Source organism: Ischnura elegans, chromosome 4 (assembly GCF_921293095.1).
Source record: "Ischnura elegans chromosome 4, ioIscEleg1.1, whole genome shotgun sequence".
Lineage (NCBI taxonomy): Eukaryota > Metazoa > Arthropoda > Insecta > Odonata > Coenagrionidae > Ischnura > Ischnura elegans.
This window is the reverse complement of record NC_060249.1, coordinates 4086803-4106444: the sequence shown is the minus strand read 5'-3', so window position 1 is coordinate 4106444 and position 19642 is coordinate 4086803. Positions and strand designations below refer to the sequence as shown.

The window sequence follows — 19642 nt, the reverse complement described above, 5'->3', positions numbered from 1 at the left end:
CACCCAATGAAATGATAGGGCCCAATTCACAGTATCACTGAAGTTATAAGCAGATCGAAATATTCCTGGATAATTAGTCAAGAATGGGGGTTGATCGTTTAATGATAAATGCGCGAGGATAAAACGCGGCGCCGACAGGGGTCTGTTGCGTCATCTGATTACCTGTGTAAGGTTTCAGGTCGTCGCTGCAAGTAGCTCGTGACGGGTCGAAAAACCGAATTATCGCGGTTTCTTTTTTACTCTATCGAAAGTTCCAATGTAAAAATTGGTGTGCGAGTCCATGTATGAGCGGAGGCAAATGAGAGAGGAGAGCACAGGTGTGCAGGACGGAAAATCCCTCGTCTGCTCGAATTTAGGAGACCTGTCTTTATGTATGTCGTCTGGCAGGAACTATGAAAACTTTCACACTAGAAGGTGTTTGGGCTGCTAATATTCGGCGTTATTAAATTTCTATGCAATAATTATTTACCAAGTAATCCCTAATGATGCCTCATCGCACCATTTATCCTATAGTACATTAGCCCCTCGTTCAAAGAAACACGTCGATCCGAATGATTTTAATTTTTTCCTGGAAGTAATGCGCCACAATTGTTTTCTCAGCCGACAACAGTAGTGCGAATGCGAATCTTTAGGTATGCAATATCTTAAGTTTCATGAGTGCACACACCAAATATTTGACTTTTCCGACTGACAGATTAGCAGCAGGACTGTTTCAAAGTGGCATCCGTTAGTGATCTACAATTCTAATACAGCACATAATACCCCGCAAGCCGCCTAAAAGGCGTGTGGCAGGGGGTGTTAGGACACCAGCCGTTTACAGCTAAAAAAAATGAAGTGCTCTAACGAAGTTGGGACTAGCGTTTATTAAAGTCCTGTATGGTTCGGGGGAAAAACGAATTCCCATATCTATCCGTTCGGCAAAACATCTCTCTTAATTTATCGCTTCTATCGGACCTGGAAATATAGTATGACTCTAATATTATGTTCTCTGTGTCGCTCTTAAAGACATCCATTCTCAATTGTTCAAGCAGTCTAGCGCGCAGCCTCCGAGTCTCCAACGGCTCCCAGCCTAATTCGCTTAACATCTGGGTAACACTGTCTGTACGCCCGTAGCAGTTTTCGACGAAACGCGCAGCCTTCCTTTGTATTTTATTCATTTCGCGGATTAAGTCTTTCTGCACCGGATCCCATACGCTCGCTGCATATTCAAGGTGCGGTCGGACGAGAGCGAAATAGCACCTTTCTTTTACTTTCTCATCCGAAAATCTTCCCACAATACGCTTGACGAATCCTAATTTCTTCAGGGCTATGCCGCAAATATTCTTTATATGTGTTGCCCACGTGAGGTTCGAGGTTATCGTAACTCCCAGGTACTTCACTTCGTTGTTGCCTTTACGTTAATGCCATCCACTGCATAAAAGTGGTTAGAGTTGGACGAATTCCGCAAGAAATATACCGCCATGCATTTGCTCAGATTAGTTCGAGTCCCCACTCTTGGCTCCACAAATGAACGTTCTTTAAGTCAGATGATAGAATTTCATAGTCAGAGTGATCACTAAATTCGCGAAAGCGTCAGCAGATGATGTGCAGCAGCAGCATGCCGTGATTGAATTTCTCACTGAGGAGAAAAATAATTTGTAGGGGATATTCAAAAACATTTGTGCAAAGTCAATGGCGCATCTGCTGTCAACAGGTGTACACTGGTAGTCGCTGGGTTTAGAGGACGAGGACAGCAGAAGACAGTTCGGCGAAGGCCCAAGATTTGCAGCGGTCAGAGAGACTATCCACGGCTGTCGCACCTGACATGTTGCAGCGAGCTGATGTTGCCATTGCCATGCCAAGAGGTGGAACCATTGATTGAAAAGCATATGTCAACTCATTAACAAGCCTCAAGAGGCGCTTCCAGCGACTTCGGCGCCATACACACCCAGGAGATGTTTTGATTCAGCATGACCCTCGGCCCCACACAAGTACGAGGAGTGCTGAACACATGGTAACGCAGGGTTTTAAAGTGTCACCCCATCCGCCGTACAGCCCTGACCCGGCTCCCTCGGACTTCCACTTGCTTGGGCCATAACAGGCATTTTGCGGACGACGAGGATGTGATTCATTGTGAGTGAAGAAATGGCTCTGTGACCAGAAGGAGGATTGGTACCAGCAGGCCGAACACGCTCTTGATTCGCGGTGGAGGAAGGCCATAGAACGGGACGTGGAAAAATAGGGTGTATAGTCGAAACATCATTGTTTCGTGCGTGTTATTCTCATAACGTCACATTAATAAATGTCGAAGAAAAAATATGGTGCATTACTCTCTGGGCAACCCTATTATTACTGAATCAGGTAAAAATTGCCTCAAATTCCGTAAAATCAAATTCTAACACTTTCCCTAATTCATAATTATTAAAAATTAATGAAATTGGAACCTAAAATGAGGCGTGCGACAAAATTTTACATTTCGTTGAAATGTACTTGGAGTGGTGGCATGTGGATGAGCGAATATCCCTCGCTTCGCCTTCTTAATGAAAAGTGAGCTGGTTGAGGTCGTGTTCCTTCCTGTAAGCCTGTATGTATGTAAGTCTCGGAAGCTGCGCACGAAAATATCAATGGAGAACCTTGTCCGATGTTTGGGGATGGATGATTTCAATTCCTGTTTATGATTATTTCTCGGTGTTAAAGATATTTTGATGTGTCTGAGTAACTATTTTTTATGTGAAAATGATCGAAGTGGAATAATTATTTAACCTCTCTTTTTTATCTTTTCAGGTGAGCCTTATTCGTGTCGGCTTGGTTTTTCTCTTACTTCAATTTCGGAGGACGTTTGGATCCGAAATCCCCTTGCCAGATGAGTACTTCCCATACGAATAGACCTCATTAAGAGCCCCTTATCAAAATAAGAACTAGGTATGTATCTTGGGGTATTTTGGGGCATTGTATACTACTGGTATTCTTACTACCGATAATTGTGCACTGTAGTCCAGTAGAATGCTAAAAAAATTAAGTGAGGAAATATTATGTTTCTGAATGAATTTATATTGATACAAAGTATTATATATTTGATATTTTTATTATTTTAGCTACCGGGTGTATGTTCTTCAAGGCTTCAGATATCCTACAGATACAGGCTTTGAAATCCAAGATCACTTGTTATTGAACATCATTCGCCGAGAAATGACCAAGTATTTTTCAGAATGTCTCTAGTTTTTTACCGAGCAAATTTTTTCCTTAATTCGTACGTCTCCACTTATTTTTTTATTTCACCTTAACATGTTTCACCGTTTCACAGAGGCACCTGCATGCGGTAAATTTGCTTGACGGATGATGTCGGTTAGCTGTCAGTCATGATGAGCTGAAATAGAAATTAGTTGAACGTTGACGAATACATAATTTTGAATATTTTTGATGGTCTTACATGAAGTGAAGGCTGATGTTGTTTAATATATATTTTTCTTTAATGACGCCAACCTGGTGGGAAATCTATGATGAATGCCTGTACTTCATGATTTTGCGGAATAAAACGCGTCTGTGTATATCACCCGAGTTGAATGATCTCTACATTGGACATAGCCTTATCTGCATCCAGCTGTATGTTCGGAATGATATGAATTGCGAAGGTGGGTCAGCCACGGCGCTATTCGGAGCTAATACATTCCTTGCGTTTGATTCAAAAATATTTTTCCATCAAGGACGAAAATCGTCATCGTTAAAAAAAGAAAAATGAGCTCCCAGAGAATGTGGAACATTCAGTTCTACTGTTCGTAATTTGACTTAACTTACAGATATTTTCAGGATGTCTCAGCGCCATTTTTTGAAACTAATGTGGCTTGACTTTAATTACAGGATTCACTTGCCGATGGTTAAGAAATAGGCGCAGTGACTTGCCTATATTTTTCTTCTAAATACAAGTCAGATTTACCAGATTCGAATCTTGGAAAGGTCGTTATATTATTCTCATATTTTGCAACACTTTTTACTAGTTGGGTATGCGTGTCTTCCATAGTTATAGGCTTTGCCATTTCGCATTTTCCTGTAGTGGTTTTTGATTGCCTTATATGCCTCACTTTTATAGTAATTGAGAAAACAGTATTGAAATGGATTTTCAAATAATCTAAATATGTTCTTATTTAAACTAAAGAGAAGAAAATTTTACAATAAATTAAAGAATAAATTACAGCAAAGGAAAATGTTCTCCCCTCCCTTGACCTTAGGCCCCACCTATGAAGTTTATTGATGAAAAACAAATGAGACGAACTAAGAGTGATGGAGTGGAATTTTTCCATATTGAAAGAAACAAATGCAATTTTCCACGATAATAAAGTTTCACTCCCTACCAAGGTTTCGATGTTACTTCATCATCTTCGGGGTAAGAAATAGTTCAAAATGGTAGAAGCACACCATTTTCAACTATTTTGTACTTAGAAGATGACGAAGTACCATCGAAACCTTGGTAGGGAGTAAAACTTTATTACCGTGGAAAATTGCATTTGCTTATTTCATTGTAGATGAAAGACTACATGTTCACAACAGAAAATCAATTTCCGAATCTTAAACATAATTATTTCTTTGTAATTATTCGTTACAATACTTCAGCTGATATCCTGATGAATTTAAATCACTCCAATGTCAAATATAAATTGTATGCATACCACGCTTCTGGTTTTAAAAGAGTAGTTTTTTAATCTGTAAAATTAAAATGTGGGACATTGGACCAAGGCAGGATGGTTTATATCCTTCATTCTAGTTCGTATACAAACGTGGGTTTTTAATTATTTTTAAAATGTATGATAATATTTAAAAAATAATTTTTAATAACATGTGTGCTGGAAAACGAACTATGGTTTGCAACAAAAATCATGTTGACTGTGTCATATTCCTCAGAACTTAATTATGTATCCAAATGCATGAAAGGAGAAGCAGATTATACCCGAATCGTTAAAAGGTAAGGCAAGGTACCCGGTTCTGCGTGCGGAGACATTTCTATCCGAATGGATTAAGGATTATTTTCAGTGGATATGTTTTTTGATAATATGCGAGGGTTTTATCGCGTCCATTTCCTTTTTTCCGTGGTTGGCGGTGACTTTTTGTACCTGTGTGCCTCATTCCGCTGACCTTTGGCAGCGCTCTCGTCGAGAAAAATGTCAGAGCGCAGCAAATGCCGGAATGGAGGTGGATGTCGCCCTTTGCCTCGTGCATTATTATATAATATGGCCTCCGCCGCGCGACAGTGCTGCCGCCACCGTCCCAGCGCAACATATGCACGAGTAAATGTCTGAAGTATCCTACTCCCCATGTGCTAGCAAATGAGCGAATGTCAGCGTGCTATGCTGTACGAATGCGAATATTACGATAGGGTGGTAAAGTCGTGACGTCGCAGGTCGCTATTCATATCTTTATTTTTCCAAGCAAACCTTTCCGCAATTCCTATTATAAACCTGCGTACTTCAAGGCTGTGAAAACACAGCGTTTACTATTTGGGCAAAAATACGATGAAAATGAATTTACTCCGCATTTTTACTCACGATGTATTATTTAGAATTTAATCATTTAACTAGAATAGATAACGGTGTCCCGATACTCACAGTATTCTCAGATTACAAATTCGTCTCGGGAACGCCAGTGAGTGTATTTCGTGTTGCGTACAAAAAGCGCCAAGTTTTCCACATTTTGGTGAAAGGCGCAATAATGGTTCATGCAGCCCGTTTTTTTTACATTTACTAAGTCAGTTTGGCCCAACGTAGACAATCTAGAGACCGTGTAAGTGCCGCCAATGTCGTTTGCTTACGTATTGAATGAACGCGTTATACGTTGACTGTTTACTCCAGGGGGTAGTGTAAGAATCGCTCGTAATTATTGCGAGCACGTAACCAAGGAAACACGTGGTACAGTGACGAACGATTCGGTATTTAGATGTGCTTGAATCACTCGTAAGTGTTACACCCGGAGAAGCCCTTCGTGATTATCTGACTCGGTAGCTATCGGTCGAGGTGATTGCGAAGGATTGGTTACGATGGGTACCTAGTAAACAACGTGGTGGACTTCATGATGTTAATGTACGAACATGAGAATTTTGAAGACGAGGATTTAATTGCGGAGAGAGACAAAGCGTAATTTCTGGAGTAGAGGAGACGCCTTTGAACTGAGTGAAAAGGAATTCAGAAATCTTTTTAGCTTCCGTAAAGACTGAACCAAAAATCTGATCTGCGCCGTACATCTCCGAAGATTTACGGTCATCAGCCGTAAGCGATGTATGTGATAGTAGAGTGAAAGAACGCAGCACGCAGCGATTCGAGTCGGTCGCCGCACAAGGACACACTATCCATATAAAAAAACCGAAAATTATCGCCAGAGAAAAAGATTTCATGACGAGAATTATTGGGGAGGCCTTGAAAATCAAAAAGCATGGAAAAAACTTCAATATGGATAACGGACAGAAGATTTGTGAGGCATGGATTCCACTAATTTTAAGAAAGAGAGACGTCCAGAAAATTCTCTGAAAGCAATCACCACCTATACATTGGTGCTCAGTAAAGGCGACACGGTCATTAGCCCTGATGAAGTCACTGGCATAGGAGAGGAAACGTTGGCCATGCTTAAAGTCTTGGCGCGAGTAACCCCCAAAAGCAATTAATATTGATAATCTCTCGATTGTTGACTTCTGATGATGATAGTGTTATAGTTAAAGACTTTTGGCTAAGTGAAATGTTATGCTGTTACATTCCTTACCATTTTAGTAACCGGTTCCAATATAAGTAGTCGTCATTTTCCGATCCGCGAATTCTACTTAATCAGCATTTGAGCCCCCGACCCTTCTTTTCTAAGTCCCCTTGCTCTAGAGCAGCCATTAATATCGCTATTTACGAAAGCTGTAAGCAAGTCGATATAGTTTAACATTTATTTCCATTTACGAGCGTTGTGAACTCGTTCTGTGACTAGGAGTTACGGGACATGTCAGGTTGTAGGCACAGGCACAAGGCTGGGTTTCAGAGGGTATACTATATCCATGACCCTACGAAGTACCTTTCAAGAGTTGCATTGTTGTCTGTGCAGTGGCATTGTAATTTCCGATCTCTTCTCGGCCGCTCCTCATCCATATCCACCGCTCCTCACCCTCCTCCTCCTCTTACGGTTCGACTCCCTCCTGTGGTAAGTTTTGATCACGTGACCCACACTGCATCGACCGCGTGGCGAAAGTATATTTTTACATTAACGGCCTGTTACGAAGACAACATTTAACTCAAAAATCTTTCCGGCTGTAAATATTCGCTTTGGTTAGAATTGTATTCAGTGACTAAAGAAAAGTTGAATTACAGCTTTAATTTAAAATCTTATTTATCCTAAGTTCATGTATGTGTATAAAAAATCAATTTGGTCCACCGAAGCCTGTATAATTGACATGGCAGCTGGTGCACCGTTTTATCATTAAAAAAGCATTTTTACTTCTTGCTTCTCAGTAACTTAGATATCACAATAAATATTTTCGTGAATTGTATTTGTTTCCTTCCTGTAAATTTCGGCTGGAGATGGCGAATGAAAACAGCCCAGGTGAATGCATTATTTTTTTAATTTAACGACTGCACGTTTCCACAATTAATCCAGCTCGAGTGAGTTGAGTTGAAGATATTTTCCAAAAATACAAACTGCAACTGAAACTCAACTTGAGTGAGATCTGAATCATCGAGGTTGAGTGAGGACTCAAGATGGAGTCGGGATATGGAATAGACGACGCTTTTAGTGGTGTTGACATGGGTAATAGGGGCCAAAATTGTAAAGACAGGCAAAGAGAATTTGCTGTGATAAGAGATAACAAAAATACCCTGTGAAGTATTGAATTGTAACTTTCTAACTGCGGATTTCTATTCTAAGTTAAGATAAATCGCAATATTTTATCAAAATGAATGGACAGTCACCTAGAATCGCTCTCCTTTGTACATGAAGGACTTATGTTTTATGTTTGTGCGACCGTTGTCGGCAAAATAATCACTAATTCAGTGGTGTCCTCTGGATGTCCATTCTCAGCACGTCACCCATTCGAGTCGTCGCATATCGAGGCAGAATGCCACTCTGTAGTCCCATGGGGAAATTTACAGATTTCACGTCTTTTTAAGTGTTTATTGAACGTATGAATATCGTCGGGCAGTCAGCAAGTGTTGATGGGATACCCCAAGATTGTAAGAAGTAAACAGCAAAAATTTGACGCGTGGCAACTATGGAAACGCCGGAAATAAAGTGTAACCTGAGTATTAAAAATGCTTTTTGCGGGAATATTGACGAGTTGTTTTAATTGTCTAATGGTAAATCGAAAATAAACAAACTGCATTCGTTTTGACGCCTATCAGCTTGGACACTTAAGTGAGTGATGGTGGGTGGCGACAACTCCACTGCGTTGTCATTACGAGGCGATCTAGTAGAGAGCTGGCGGTATGCCAAGTGAGTCTTTCCAGTGATATCGTTCACCGTTCACCATTCGCTCGAGGCAGCTAAACGCGAGCGGTCAATCGTTGGTCACTATAGTGATTGACATTGGTGAATCCGGACCCGTGTCGGTCACGACCGAAGTCGGCCACTACCAACGTCAATCACGACCGACATACAGGCATCGGTCGCTAGTGAACGACGATCGACTTCAGTCGAATGGCGAACGATCGACGGACGAAAGCGGTCGCGAACGACTGAAAAGACAGCGTCGTTCATCCGTGAATCGATCACGGCGGTGGCGCAAGTCGGTCGCGTAACGATTGAGCCTGAGGATGCTGCTGTTCCTTATCGGCCATTCACTTGTGATCTCATGCGTCTACCGCTAACTACCAACGCTCCCTCCCTCACAAGAATGCTGTTCCACTCCACTCCCTCCCCTCCGGTCCAGAACGAGGGGAAACCGGTCCGCTCCGTGCTGTAGGTCAGTGGCGTGGCATTCGGTGGAGGGGAGGCGTTATGTTGGGAAACGGGAAGGAAGGAGAGAGACCGCATTTTATTTATCCATTTGATCGTCCGCGTTCATCTTTTATTTATGCCCGTAAAGAGAGCAATCGTCTCCTTTCCTCGTCGCCCGAGTGCTGCTCTCTCTGGCGTCGAGGGAGGGAACTAATCTCAACGGAGGAGCTGATCCCGTACCGTTATTCCGCATATATCTATCGAATATTCCGACGCGTTCACTCAAGCGCGCTCTTTCGAAACAGCATTATGCGCTCAAGTGACTGTATTTTACTCCTCCTAATATTTTTTTTCAAGTGGCGGCGAACGTTCGACTTTAATAAAAAGGCAAACACTTGGTTTATTGATTGTTGATGACAGGTTGTCTGCAAGTCTAACCTTTATTCAACTCAAAGTGTCTGTGATATTCATAGTAAAGTATGAATATTTAACCAATACCGCATGATTCGAGAACACTTGATTATTGATTTGATTGAAGTTTTCTCACGCATATTTATTCATTTCACACACCACCGAAAAAAGCACTGTTCGGCCTTACATCGGGGTTGATAACATTTAATAATCACAAACATCCATGCCCTGGGAAAGGGTAACTTACCCAGGCGGGACTCGAACCCGCGACCTTCGGTTTGGCAGGCGAGGGCTTTACCCCGCCGCCACCGATATTGCAATGGAAATGCGTGTTTTGATCCACCTAAATGCAAAATATGTTCAAAAGTATGTAGTATTCGCCTGTTTGAGGTGTATTATCAATATTATAATGTATTCACTGGCTGACCCGGAAAACGTTGTTTTGCCGTTTAAATTATTTCTTATGAATATTTTGTCTATTAAAAAATAACTAGCTCATTGTGTGTGGGGATGTGTCTGAAAGAGGAATAGCGCGCTGTGTACGATGGCGACCTTTAAAAATAGCAAAACACCAAACAGTATTAGTGACGGCCGAAAACGATTTTGGCCCTAAACTTTAATGATTGAGAGAGAACTTATTGAAATGTTTAACGACTCTTTCGAAGGATTTATTTTGTGACTAAACTTTGAAAGAGATGCCAAAAAGCATAAACAAAACGAACGGTCGTCATGGGGACAGTAAGCCGAAAACGCTAAAGCTTCAGCATTTTTATGAATGTTTTTTTTTTTAATTTCACCGTAAATCACGCTGAAAAAGAAATTAGAATGCAAGAATAAGAATTTATATTTATTTTTCTTTCCAACGGTATGTGTTTTAACTATATGTGACCATTAGCATTAATGAGGAGTTTTGTTATAAACACGAGAATTCAGTATGTTAGTCGATTAGATAAGGGAAAGAGGCATGAATTTATGTTCAACAGTGTGTACTCTACAGATCTGGAAATTGAGTGGAGTGCTGCGGCAAACGGGAAAAGTGGCGTGGTGTTTTGTCGACTTTGAAATCTTAAAAACGCGCAGTGTTTTAGTGATTTGTTTCAAGTGATTGTTTCCGTTGTTTTGCTGGCTCAAGCATAGAAATAGAAGAACACTTTAAGGAATGAAATATTGCGGTGGAATAAAGAATTGGACGCCGGATGAAACCCATCGCGTTAGCTAAGTCACCAACGCAAGTCTCGACTCAATTTAAATGCGGTGTGGGTGGCAGTATTGTCTTAGGTCCTCAGAAGAATGATAGGTGGCGGTCCGGTCACCGTATATTTCATTTTATGTATTCACTAAAATATAAAAAAAGAGTAAGAAGTGGCATTTTTACAATGAAAAAACAACGAAATGGCATAGAAACTAGAAGAAATAACGACAGTGAATTCTTGGCAATCGAAAATTATGGTGGTTAAAATGGTCATATTCTACATCTAAATAATACCCTTCGAGATTCCTCTCGGGTATTCGGTGGAGGGTGAGCAATCAAAGACGTGCAACAACATCCCCACGTGCTCATAGAAATACTGACATCAACCAATAACACGTGCGTATTCGTTTAAAGCCCACACTTGTCAACGCAACGGTTGGAAATTTATGTTGTAAATCCATGCAAAGTTAAAGTAATTAAAATAGATGAAAATACAGTAAATTATCCTGTCAAGTGATGCTATTAATTTTATTCATCAATACACTGTCGTGATTCCTGATAGTTCGACGAAGCAATGACATTTTAAATGTCTACGTTTTGTAGTCTAACTTTATTCCTTAATCTTATCCTCGTGATCTCGACTACGTGTAGTACGACGCTAAACGAAGGATATTTTTCGCGTCTTCCGAGGAAATACTTTCTCCTAATTTCTTCTGTAAATGTAGTCTGTATTTTGCTGTACGCTTCAGTAAATGTTCCCATCGTTACGCATTGGAAAGGAAAAATGAAAGTGAGGGATGTTTTGTTGTGCGGGAAGTGAAAGAGTGTTTGCGATTGGTGGATTCGCGCTCAAGTGAAGGGCGTTCGGTGGAAGAGTGTATTTTACTATTTCGACAGTCTGTTATAAACGGTATACCAGATGTACGGAAAAGGACATGAAGTAATATATATTTATAAGCCAGTGTAGTAATATTTAATGAACACTTAAGCTTTTCACTTAGCGTTCCAAGTACCCTTAATTCTCAAGTGCTACGCACCTGTTATGCAATTTAAAAAAACTAAATTCCGAAGCAATTTAATGCGTGATAAGACGTTCTAGGTACGACCTAAAAATATACATTTTTCAATCATTCTAACCAGCTAGGAATTAAGTCTGGGGGGGGGGGGGGGGGGTGTTTAAGTGCAACAAATACCGGGGTGTGTGGGGTATGTAATACTCACCAGGATTAGCGGTAGGTGCAAGATTAGTAAATTGCGGAATTTTAAGAAAAATGGTTCAAAATGGTAGGCTTTATGGTTTTCTGAAGAATATTTGATGAATCCTCACACTATCCTATTAGTAACATCAATCCAATTAAGTTAAATGGATTAAACTTAAAAATTTCTCTGAGCTCTGGGGGGGGGAGGGGGTTTATCCCCCAAAATCTCCTCCCCTCGCTGCCCCACTGAAACATCAAATCAATGAAATGAATGTGGTTCATATGAAAGGTCATTTTTGAAGCCTATTTACCGATGTAGGTAAGGAAAATTACTGGCTTATTTCATTCATGGAATGAAATGGATTTAAAGTATTGCGCAAGTACCGGTCGTGAACATTTTTAACCCATTTTTAACACCTTCAGTTAAGCAGAAATAAGAAGAGCTAAAGAATTTAGTATTTGAATGTGGTGATGGTGAAATATGGTTACTTTATGGTTTGCTATACTCCGTGAGAGGAAATCCCTTAAAAGCATTGCATCGACTCCGTAAAAGAGGACGACTAGCTCGTATGTTTTGCATTCGGCTTCCGCGTGTGTTTTAAGCCACCGCGCATTTAAATGGGTTTACTAAAGTCGTCACTTGGTTCGCTGGCGGGCTGAGCGATCCGAAATGAGTCATAATTATTGTCTGGCAGAAGAAATTATTATCGATGATGTAAATGAAATCCATGACTTTTCAGTGCTTTTAATCGTATTTGTAAGTACTACACTGCCATTGTTGCGAATAAATTGTGGTAATTTACGAAAATAGTATTGTGATTCATAAAATATTTATACATCAAGTTCAGAGTGTATTATTTAATGTGTATCGTCATTCGTCATAGAAGGAATCATCAAACATCGCCTGCAGTCACCAACCCATCTCTCATGATGGAGGTGAATGCCTTTGACACCATAAATGCACTCATCCCCAAGGAAAACGCGCCCGAAGCGGCGGAAACAGAAATCCTGCATCGAGTCGTCTTCTTATCGTCCGCGTGGAAGAGCGTGGATGGCAAGGCGATATCACCTTGGGTGGATGGGTCGTTTAGCGGAGCGGCGGCGGCGGCGCGTAACGGTTTGCAATTGTTTGCCCGATCGCGTTTCTCACTCGCGCTCTGGGTCACTCACTTTTTTCGGCGTCAAGGCCTTCCCTCCCCCCCACCCGCCCGACCGACCGACTTGCGGAGCAATCTTCGCGCCCTCCATACGAGTGGATTGGAGTGCCATTGACCCCTCGCAATTCATCGCATGAGCCAATATCCGTGTGATTTCGGAGAGGTGAAGGACAGCGACCGCTCTGCTGCGTACTACATACATATGTATTCAAAATTCGGACACTGGCCACGTGTCGTCCGATTGGAGGCATTGATTTGCGAGGCGGGTGGTGGGAGACGTCCCGATATTAATTGCCTCTTTGATTATCGAATGTCACGCATACCTGCTCACCGAACTGTAAACAATGGAATGCTGATACTCCCGAGAGAAGCCAATAAATTGCGCATCAGGCCATCTTGACAAGTATCCATGGAATTGTAATCCATTTATAGTCATGTGAAATGCGGCTACTTTGAAATTTTTCGCTACTCATATGAATTGGATTAGATTGCGATTTAGAGAATAAATCATTGGCATCCCATACTACACTTTTCACCTGAGAATGCACCATCTTTCAATCGAATTCCGTGCATATTCCCATTTTATGTATAGTTCCCACGTGGGAGCCGGTCGTGTTTGGAGGGCCTACAACTGCCCCCATGGTGCATTGTGACCAGCATTCCATTGTTTACAATCCAGCGGGTGTACTTCGTTACTCATGGTGTCCTTCCGATCGACTCTTCCACTTTTCCATCTCTGCGTGACATGCGCTGTGCCGATTATGGCTCCCTCTGCTTGGAAACCCAATGGACAGGTAAACCCCATATTCAGAGTTTGGCGACGAGTGGTGCAACAGCGGGACTATGTTTTCAATGAAAATTTTCGCTGAAAAGTGATGTGTGCACAGCTAACGATATATTCTCAATATTGAATTCATACGTTTAGATTCTTGAGGACTACCAGCAAAATGTTTTGAATTTTTATGGATCAAGTCATGTGAATTTCGGTCGACAGCCTCGCATATTTCTTCGTGGAATTCGAATCCCTCTGCGACACGAGAAGTGACTTTGGCAATCCACTCAAATGCGCACACACAATACACCGTTAAACAACACAACTAGTGGTCTACTAGATGAACCTCTATTTTCTAGTATTCATGTTGGCAGCTCTCACCCACTCCCTCAAATTTTGGCCATTTACCCATTTGATGATACTAGATGACTTGTCATCGAGAAAAAATACGTTTTACTTTTGGTGGACATTTTAAAACGTCGTATGAATACGTTTTTTCCATGTAAAACGTTTTTTTCACATTTTTTCCTTTCATGTGTTCACCTTGAATGGTAGGGTGAACAATTGCATGTGAATATTGAATTATAAAATTATTACTTTTTTCAAACGATTCGTTCGAATCGCCGAGATGGAGATTACTGTGACGCACTGAGTGCCGAATTGGAGTGGTCATTGAGGGCCGCCGTGTGGAACACTTTACTCAGTTGTCGTCACTTCCGTCGCCGGTTGCGTGTCGCCGGAATGCGCCTGTAGATCTTCTTTCGTTTGTTTGGCTTCGTCCAGCCACTTTGACTGAGCGGGCCGCTGTAATTACGTGCTTAAAACCGCCGCGTTCAACTAGTGCTAGCGTGGTGATTTGCTCGTACCTGTGGAATACATGGGATGGGATATCCTTTGGGACTTGGTGCGTGTCATTTGGAAGGGGCAGGGGGTGCAAACGGGGGTGTGCGGATGGGAGAGGGTTGGCAGTGCCTCGTTCCTTCCCTTTGGAAGTGTTTGGTCTTCGCGCCCTCAGTCTATTTTACTTTTTGGCCTAAAGAGGGCAGTGAGGGACTTGCCCCTCATCCCGACACCTGTCGGAATATTTCGTTGACTATCCGTGGGACTCACAAGGAACATTCACGAAGTGTCCTCCGCCGATTTCGTTCAAATTTGGTGGGATGGTAGTGTTCCATAATTAATGGGAATTTGCAAAATTTCCCGTGCCCTTAAGCCCTGTGAGCCGAGATATCTGCATCCAAAGTTGCGCGCCGGCCACCCTTTTTGAGGCGAGGGGCCCCTCACTACGGGCCGGCAGCGAGGCGTCTCTGCCGGCAAGCGCTCGGGGGAAGGCCTGGGAGCGGTCCGGGCGTCAGCGGTCTACCATCCTCTCGCTGACAAGAAGCGGAGGAAAGATTGAAATTATGGATTTTTAAGGCATTCAAGAATGAAAATCACCTACCACGTCTACCACCACTACAACGTCGAACCTATCGTGGGGAACACATGAAAGGAATGTTTGTGGCAGACCCGTGAAGAAGTTGAGATTCGTCAAGCGTATTGCGGGAACATTAGCGGATGGAAAGGCAAAAGAGAGATATTATTTTCCACTCGTCCTGCCACACGTGGAATATGCAGCGAGCATATGGCATCCGGGGCGGAAATACTTAATCTGTATACTTAGTCAGATAGAAAGGGAAACGGTTCGATTCGACAACAACTGCTAGAGGCGTACAGAGAGTGTTAAGATGATTTTAAACAAATTAGGCTACGAGCTAGAACTAGAGAGTCCGAGGCGAATCACTTGGCAGTGTGATCGTTTGAGCAGTTGAGATTGGATATCTCTCAGCGGCACAAGGAGAACATCATATTAGAACCTCGCTTTATTTCCAGGTCTCACAGAAATTATAAATTAAAAGAAATATTTTTCTGAATAGATGGGTTTAGAATTAATTCGTTTTTTTGGCCGAACCAGAAAGGACTTTAATATAAACGGATAGGCGGAACTTGGTCAGAGCTTTTCCACGTTGATTTGTAAACGGCTGGTGACTTAACATCCCCCGCCACACGCCTATTGAGGCGGCCTGCATTGGGGTAGTATGTAGATGTAGAGTTGGCTGGAAACCACAAAATGTCCGAATTATATCGCAATATCACAGAACCGTCACCCTCTTCACAAAGATAGAAACATTTTTCAAATCGGACCAATTATTCCGGATGCGCGCCTCTTTGCGGAGTTTCGACAAATTGCAGAAAATATTACTTTTTCGGTAATAAATAGAAACATTTACAGAGATGATATCGCTTTCGAAATCGGCGTGTGGACTCTTCTGAATGTCTTTATTTATTAAAAACATGTATAATTCCCCTTCTGCTTCTATTTTAAGTGTTGTCTCACATTGCATTCAAATTATGGAAAACATTCATCAACTCTTTCCATGTTGATGTTTTCACTGAAATCGAGATATTAGTTAATATTTATGGTTTAATTTAATTGTAAATTCTGCTCTAAAGAGGAAGATTTCAATGGTAAGTTTATATTGTTTGAGAACGGAATAAATATTTAATTCGCAAAGTGACTGAATTAACAATTGTATGACCACAGTCGCTTACCGCAATGAGGACTAATACGTATAATATAATTATGACAAAAATTTTCAATTTCAATTTTCAATCAAAAAGTGCGAAAATAATTCTTATGGTAGAATTACTCTCACTGCCAGCCGTCACCCCTGAAGGGATTTTTGAATTAAATTCACTCCATGCTAATGTTTCTTGCCATTCACTGCTCACCTTTGCCAATGTTAATGATAACTTTACCTACTATGTAGGATCTTAGGTTTTCCCGGCGTATCAGTTGCAGAAAAATTTCTCGGGTTTTCCACCGGTTGATGTCGTCCATGTCTCACGACGTTTCGATCCGCGACTTGCTGATCATCCTCAGGGGATCTTCCGAATGCCGTTCTTCAATGCCTTCTTCATGCCGGATCGAAACGTCGGGAGACATGGACGACATCAACCGGTGGAAAACCCGAGAAACTTTTCTGCAACTGATACGCCGGGAAAACCTAAGATCATACATAACTCACCTCTACGGGGAGGAGACACATCGCAGCGTCCGTAAACTTTCGGACCTACGCAAGGAGAAGGCAAAACTACTATGCAGTCTTGCTTTTCCTCTGAAATGCCGTGACGAAGAGGCTATTCCAACATTTGCCAAGGTGAAAGCCTCACTTAAATCGACGAAAGTAGATCGAATAGGGTAGTTTCCTTCATCAAAGAAAACAAAAGGCAATAATTGCGATTCGTTACCCACCATTAGTGTATTCATAATATACAAATTATTTCGTTTTATAAATGCCGGTTTAGACGAATGGCAATGGTCCATTTTTATCCTCATTTGAAAAGGGCCAGATTGGCGCCCATGCGATGCCACTCCACGTGACGTCACAGGGACCTAGTTTCTATACGAGAAGATAGGAGTTATACATCGTCTGAGGTTACCAATGCATGCATGAGGCGCAGAGCTCAGGGAAACATGTCTTAATAATCACTTATTAAAACTGGCTAAGATCGGAGGGTTTTCCTCGTTTGATAAGGTATTAATAATCCTTATTTAAGCCAAGCGCTACCAGCCAGCAGGGTACTAGGCTACCCGCTGGCAGCCTGCGACGTATCAGCGCTAAGCCTCGCCTCAAGGTCACCTCACCGGGCGGAGGGGGAACCAGAAATACGTCGCACGGAGAGATTTCCCGACATTCATAGTTACGCGTCCCGTTTTCGCGCGCTTGAAAATTTTCACTTTTCATTTAATCGCGAAAAATAGATATTGTCATTTAAAAATCTAAAAGCGTCAAATACGTACTCCAGGAGTAATAATCTTTCGATTTAGGCAATAAAAAAATAATAGGAAACCACCCTATTCTCCAACGGACCAACCTTGCCCTGCTCAGAGAACAAATACAGAACAAACGACGGATGCTGGATCACAACGCCAAAACTCTGGGAGATCTTCACCTACGCCTCTCTACCATTCTTTCACCGATTGACTGGGAGCATGTTGATCGGGCCACCGCAGCCTTGGGTGATTCATTGCATAACCGTGACACGGAGATACTGAAGCAGAAGTTTGAGCGTCTACCTAGAAGAAAAAAGAAACAAAACACGATACCAGATCGCCACCGCTTGGTAATAAATCTCACAGACGAGAGGATCGACGAAGGCACCTTATCTGTTCTCTCCAAGGGCCTGAACTTTGCACCGGCACCACGATCTATACCATTCAGCGACATCATCGGTGGAGTGGTTCAAGCAGTACGAAAACTACCCAATGACGCCGCAGAAGATATAAGAGCGGAGATATCTATGACTTTGAAGAAAGATGTGCCGCCCAAGTCCAACATCAGTTTTAAAGAAAGGGCTGCTCTGCGATCCTTACGGAAAAATACTGCAGTAACCATCCTACCAGCCGACAACGGCAACGCTACCGTACTCATGAAAACATTAGATTATCAAGAGAAGATGCAGGAGTTACTCACAAACAACTCATACAAGAGAATTCCACGAGACCCCATGGACTCTATAAGCAGAAAAACTATCAAGCTTATCAAAGAAGCGGGAATTCCACTGGAGACAGCGAGGCACCTTCGAGCAGAGGCACCGGTGCCTCCCAGAATCTACGGATTACCGAAGATCCATAAGGAAGGAGTTCCACTTAGACCAATCGTGAGCGCCATAAGTTCACCAACCTATAATCTGGCAAAATATCTAACTGGCATTCTTGCACCACATGTGGGTGTAAGTGAACATCATGTCAAGAACTCACTGGAATTCGTCGAGACCATCAAAGAGATCCGAGTGGACACGACTGACATCCTTGTCAGCCTGGACGTGGTATCATTCTTTACCTGTGTACCATTGGCTGACACGATGCGGCTTTTAGCAGAAAGATTCGACCCTGACACAGTCAATATCTTCCATCATGTGCTGACTTCGACCTATTTCTCATTCGATTGACAATTCTACGAGCAGACAGAGGGTGTGGCCATGGGTTTGCCGCTATCCCCAGCAATTGCGAATTTTTACATGGAAAACTTCGAAAAACAGGCTCTCAACTCAGCTCCACTGCAACCCAAATGCTTTTTTAGATATGTGGACGACACATTCCTGATCTGGCCATACGGAAAAGACGCCCTGGACCTGTTCTTCGCCCACATGAATAGTCAGCATCCGAGCATTAAATTTACCATGGAAAAAGAGACAAATGGCCAACTCCCGTTCCTCGACATTCTAATCCAGAAAAAGAAAGATGGAAGCCCGGGACACAGCATATACAGGAAAGCGACTCACACGGACCTATATCTCAACAATCAGAGTCATCACCACCCGTCACTGAAGCAAGCTGTGGTCTACTCTATTGCACAGAGCGAAGAAGATTCCCGATAACGAGAGCATCCAGAATGAGATAAAGCACCTGAAGATGACGTTTCGGAAAAATGGCTATAGCAAACATCAGATTTCTGAGGCCCTAAAAAGGACCTTTAACAAGCCCATTGGCGGCATAAGGGAGCCGCAAGAAGAGCCGACCGCGAAAGCCTTTCTTCCCTATGTATCCACAATATCCGGAAAGATACAACGCATTCTATGCAGATATAATATTAAGACAATTCATTTACCACCTCCAAAGCTCGGGGATCAACTGGTGAGAGTAAAGGATCCCCTCGGACTGAAAACACCAGGAGTCTACGAAATTCCATGCGAGTGCGGAAAGAAATACATTGGAGAGACCAGTCGGACTATTGAAACTAGAACGAAGGAACATCAGAGGTACTTACGGCTGGCCCAACCGGAAAAGTCTGCAGTGGCGGAGCATAGCATCAATGAAGACCATGCCATACAATGGAAGGAGACGAAACTGCTATGCCGAGCACATGGCTACTGGGACCGCCTCAATATTTTTCGGGTTTATATACCCTTGACTCGTCCAGCCTCCATACCACCTCTCCGGCTGTGGTGAATTTACACTAAGTGCGTAACAAGGGAATTTGACAAAACAAGTGTATAG

At 42.3% G+C, this 19642-nt stretch overlaps 2 protein-coding genes across 2 annotated transcripts; both read left to right on the top strand.

Moving 5' to 3' along the window:
• Positions 1-17556: 17556 nt before the first annotated feature.
• On the top strand, positions 17557-18594 carry LOC124157076. Its single transcript, XM_046531550.1, has one exon. It carries the CDS (start codon positions 17557-17559, stop codon positions 18592-18594), a length of 1038 nt encoding a protein of 345 aa, XP_046387506.1.
• Positions 18595-18624: 30 nt separating this feature from the next.
• LOC124157073 lies at positions 18625-19023 on the top strand. The gene has a single exon (XM_046531544.1). The coding sequence runs from the start codon at positions 18625-18627 to the stop codon at positions 19021-19023; it is 399 nt and encodes a 132-aa protein (XP_046387500.1).
• Positions 19024-19642: the final 619 nt, after the last annotated feature.

What these genes read in the sequence shown, in the direction of transcription:
- LOC124157076 (XM_046531550.1), top strand. Translation starts at nt 17,557, where the DNA reads ATGCTGGATCACAACGCCAAAACTCTGGGAGATCTTCACCTACGCCTC.
- LOC124157073 (XM_046531544.1), top strand. Translation starts at nt 18,625, where the DNA reads ATGGGTTTGCCGCTATCCCCAGCAATTGCGAATTTTTACATGGAAAAC.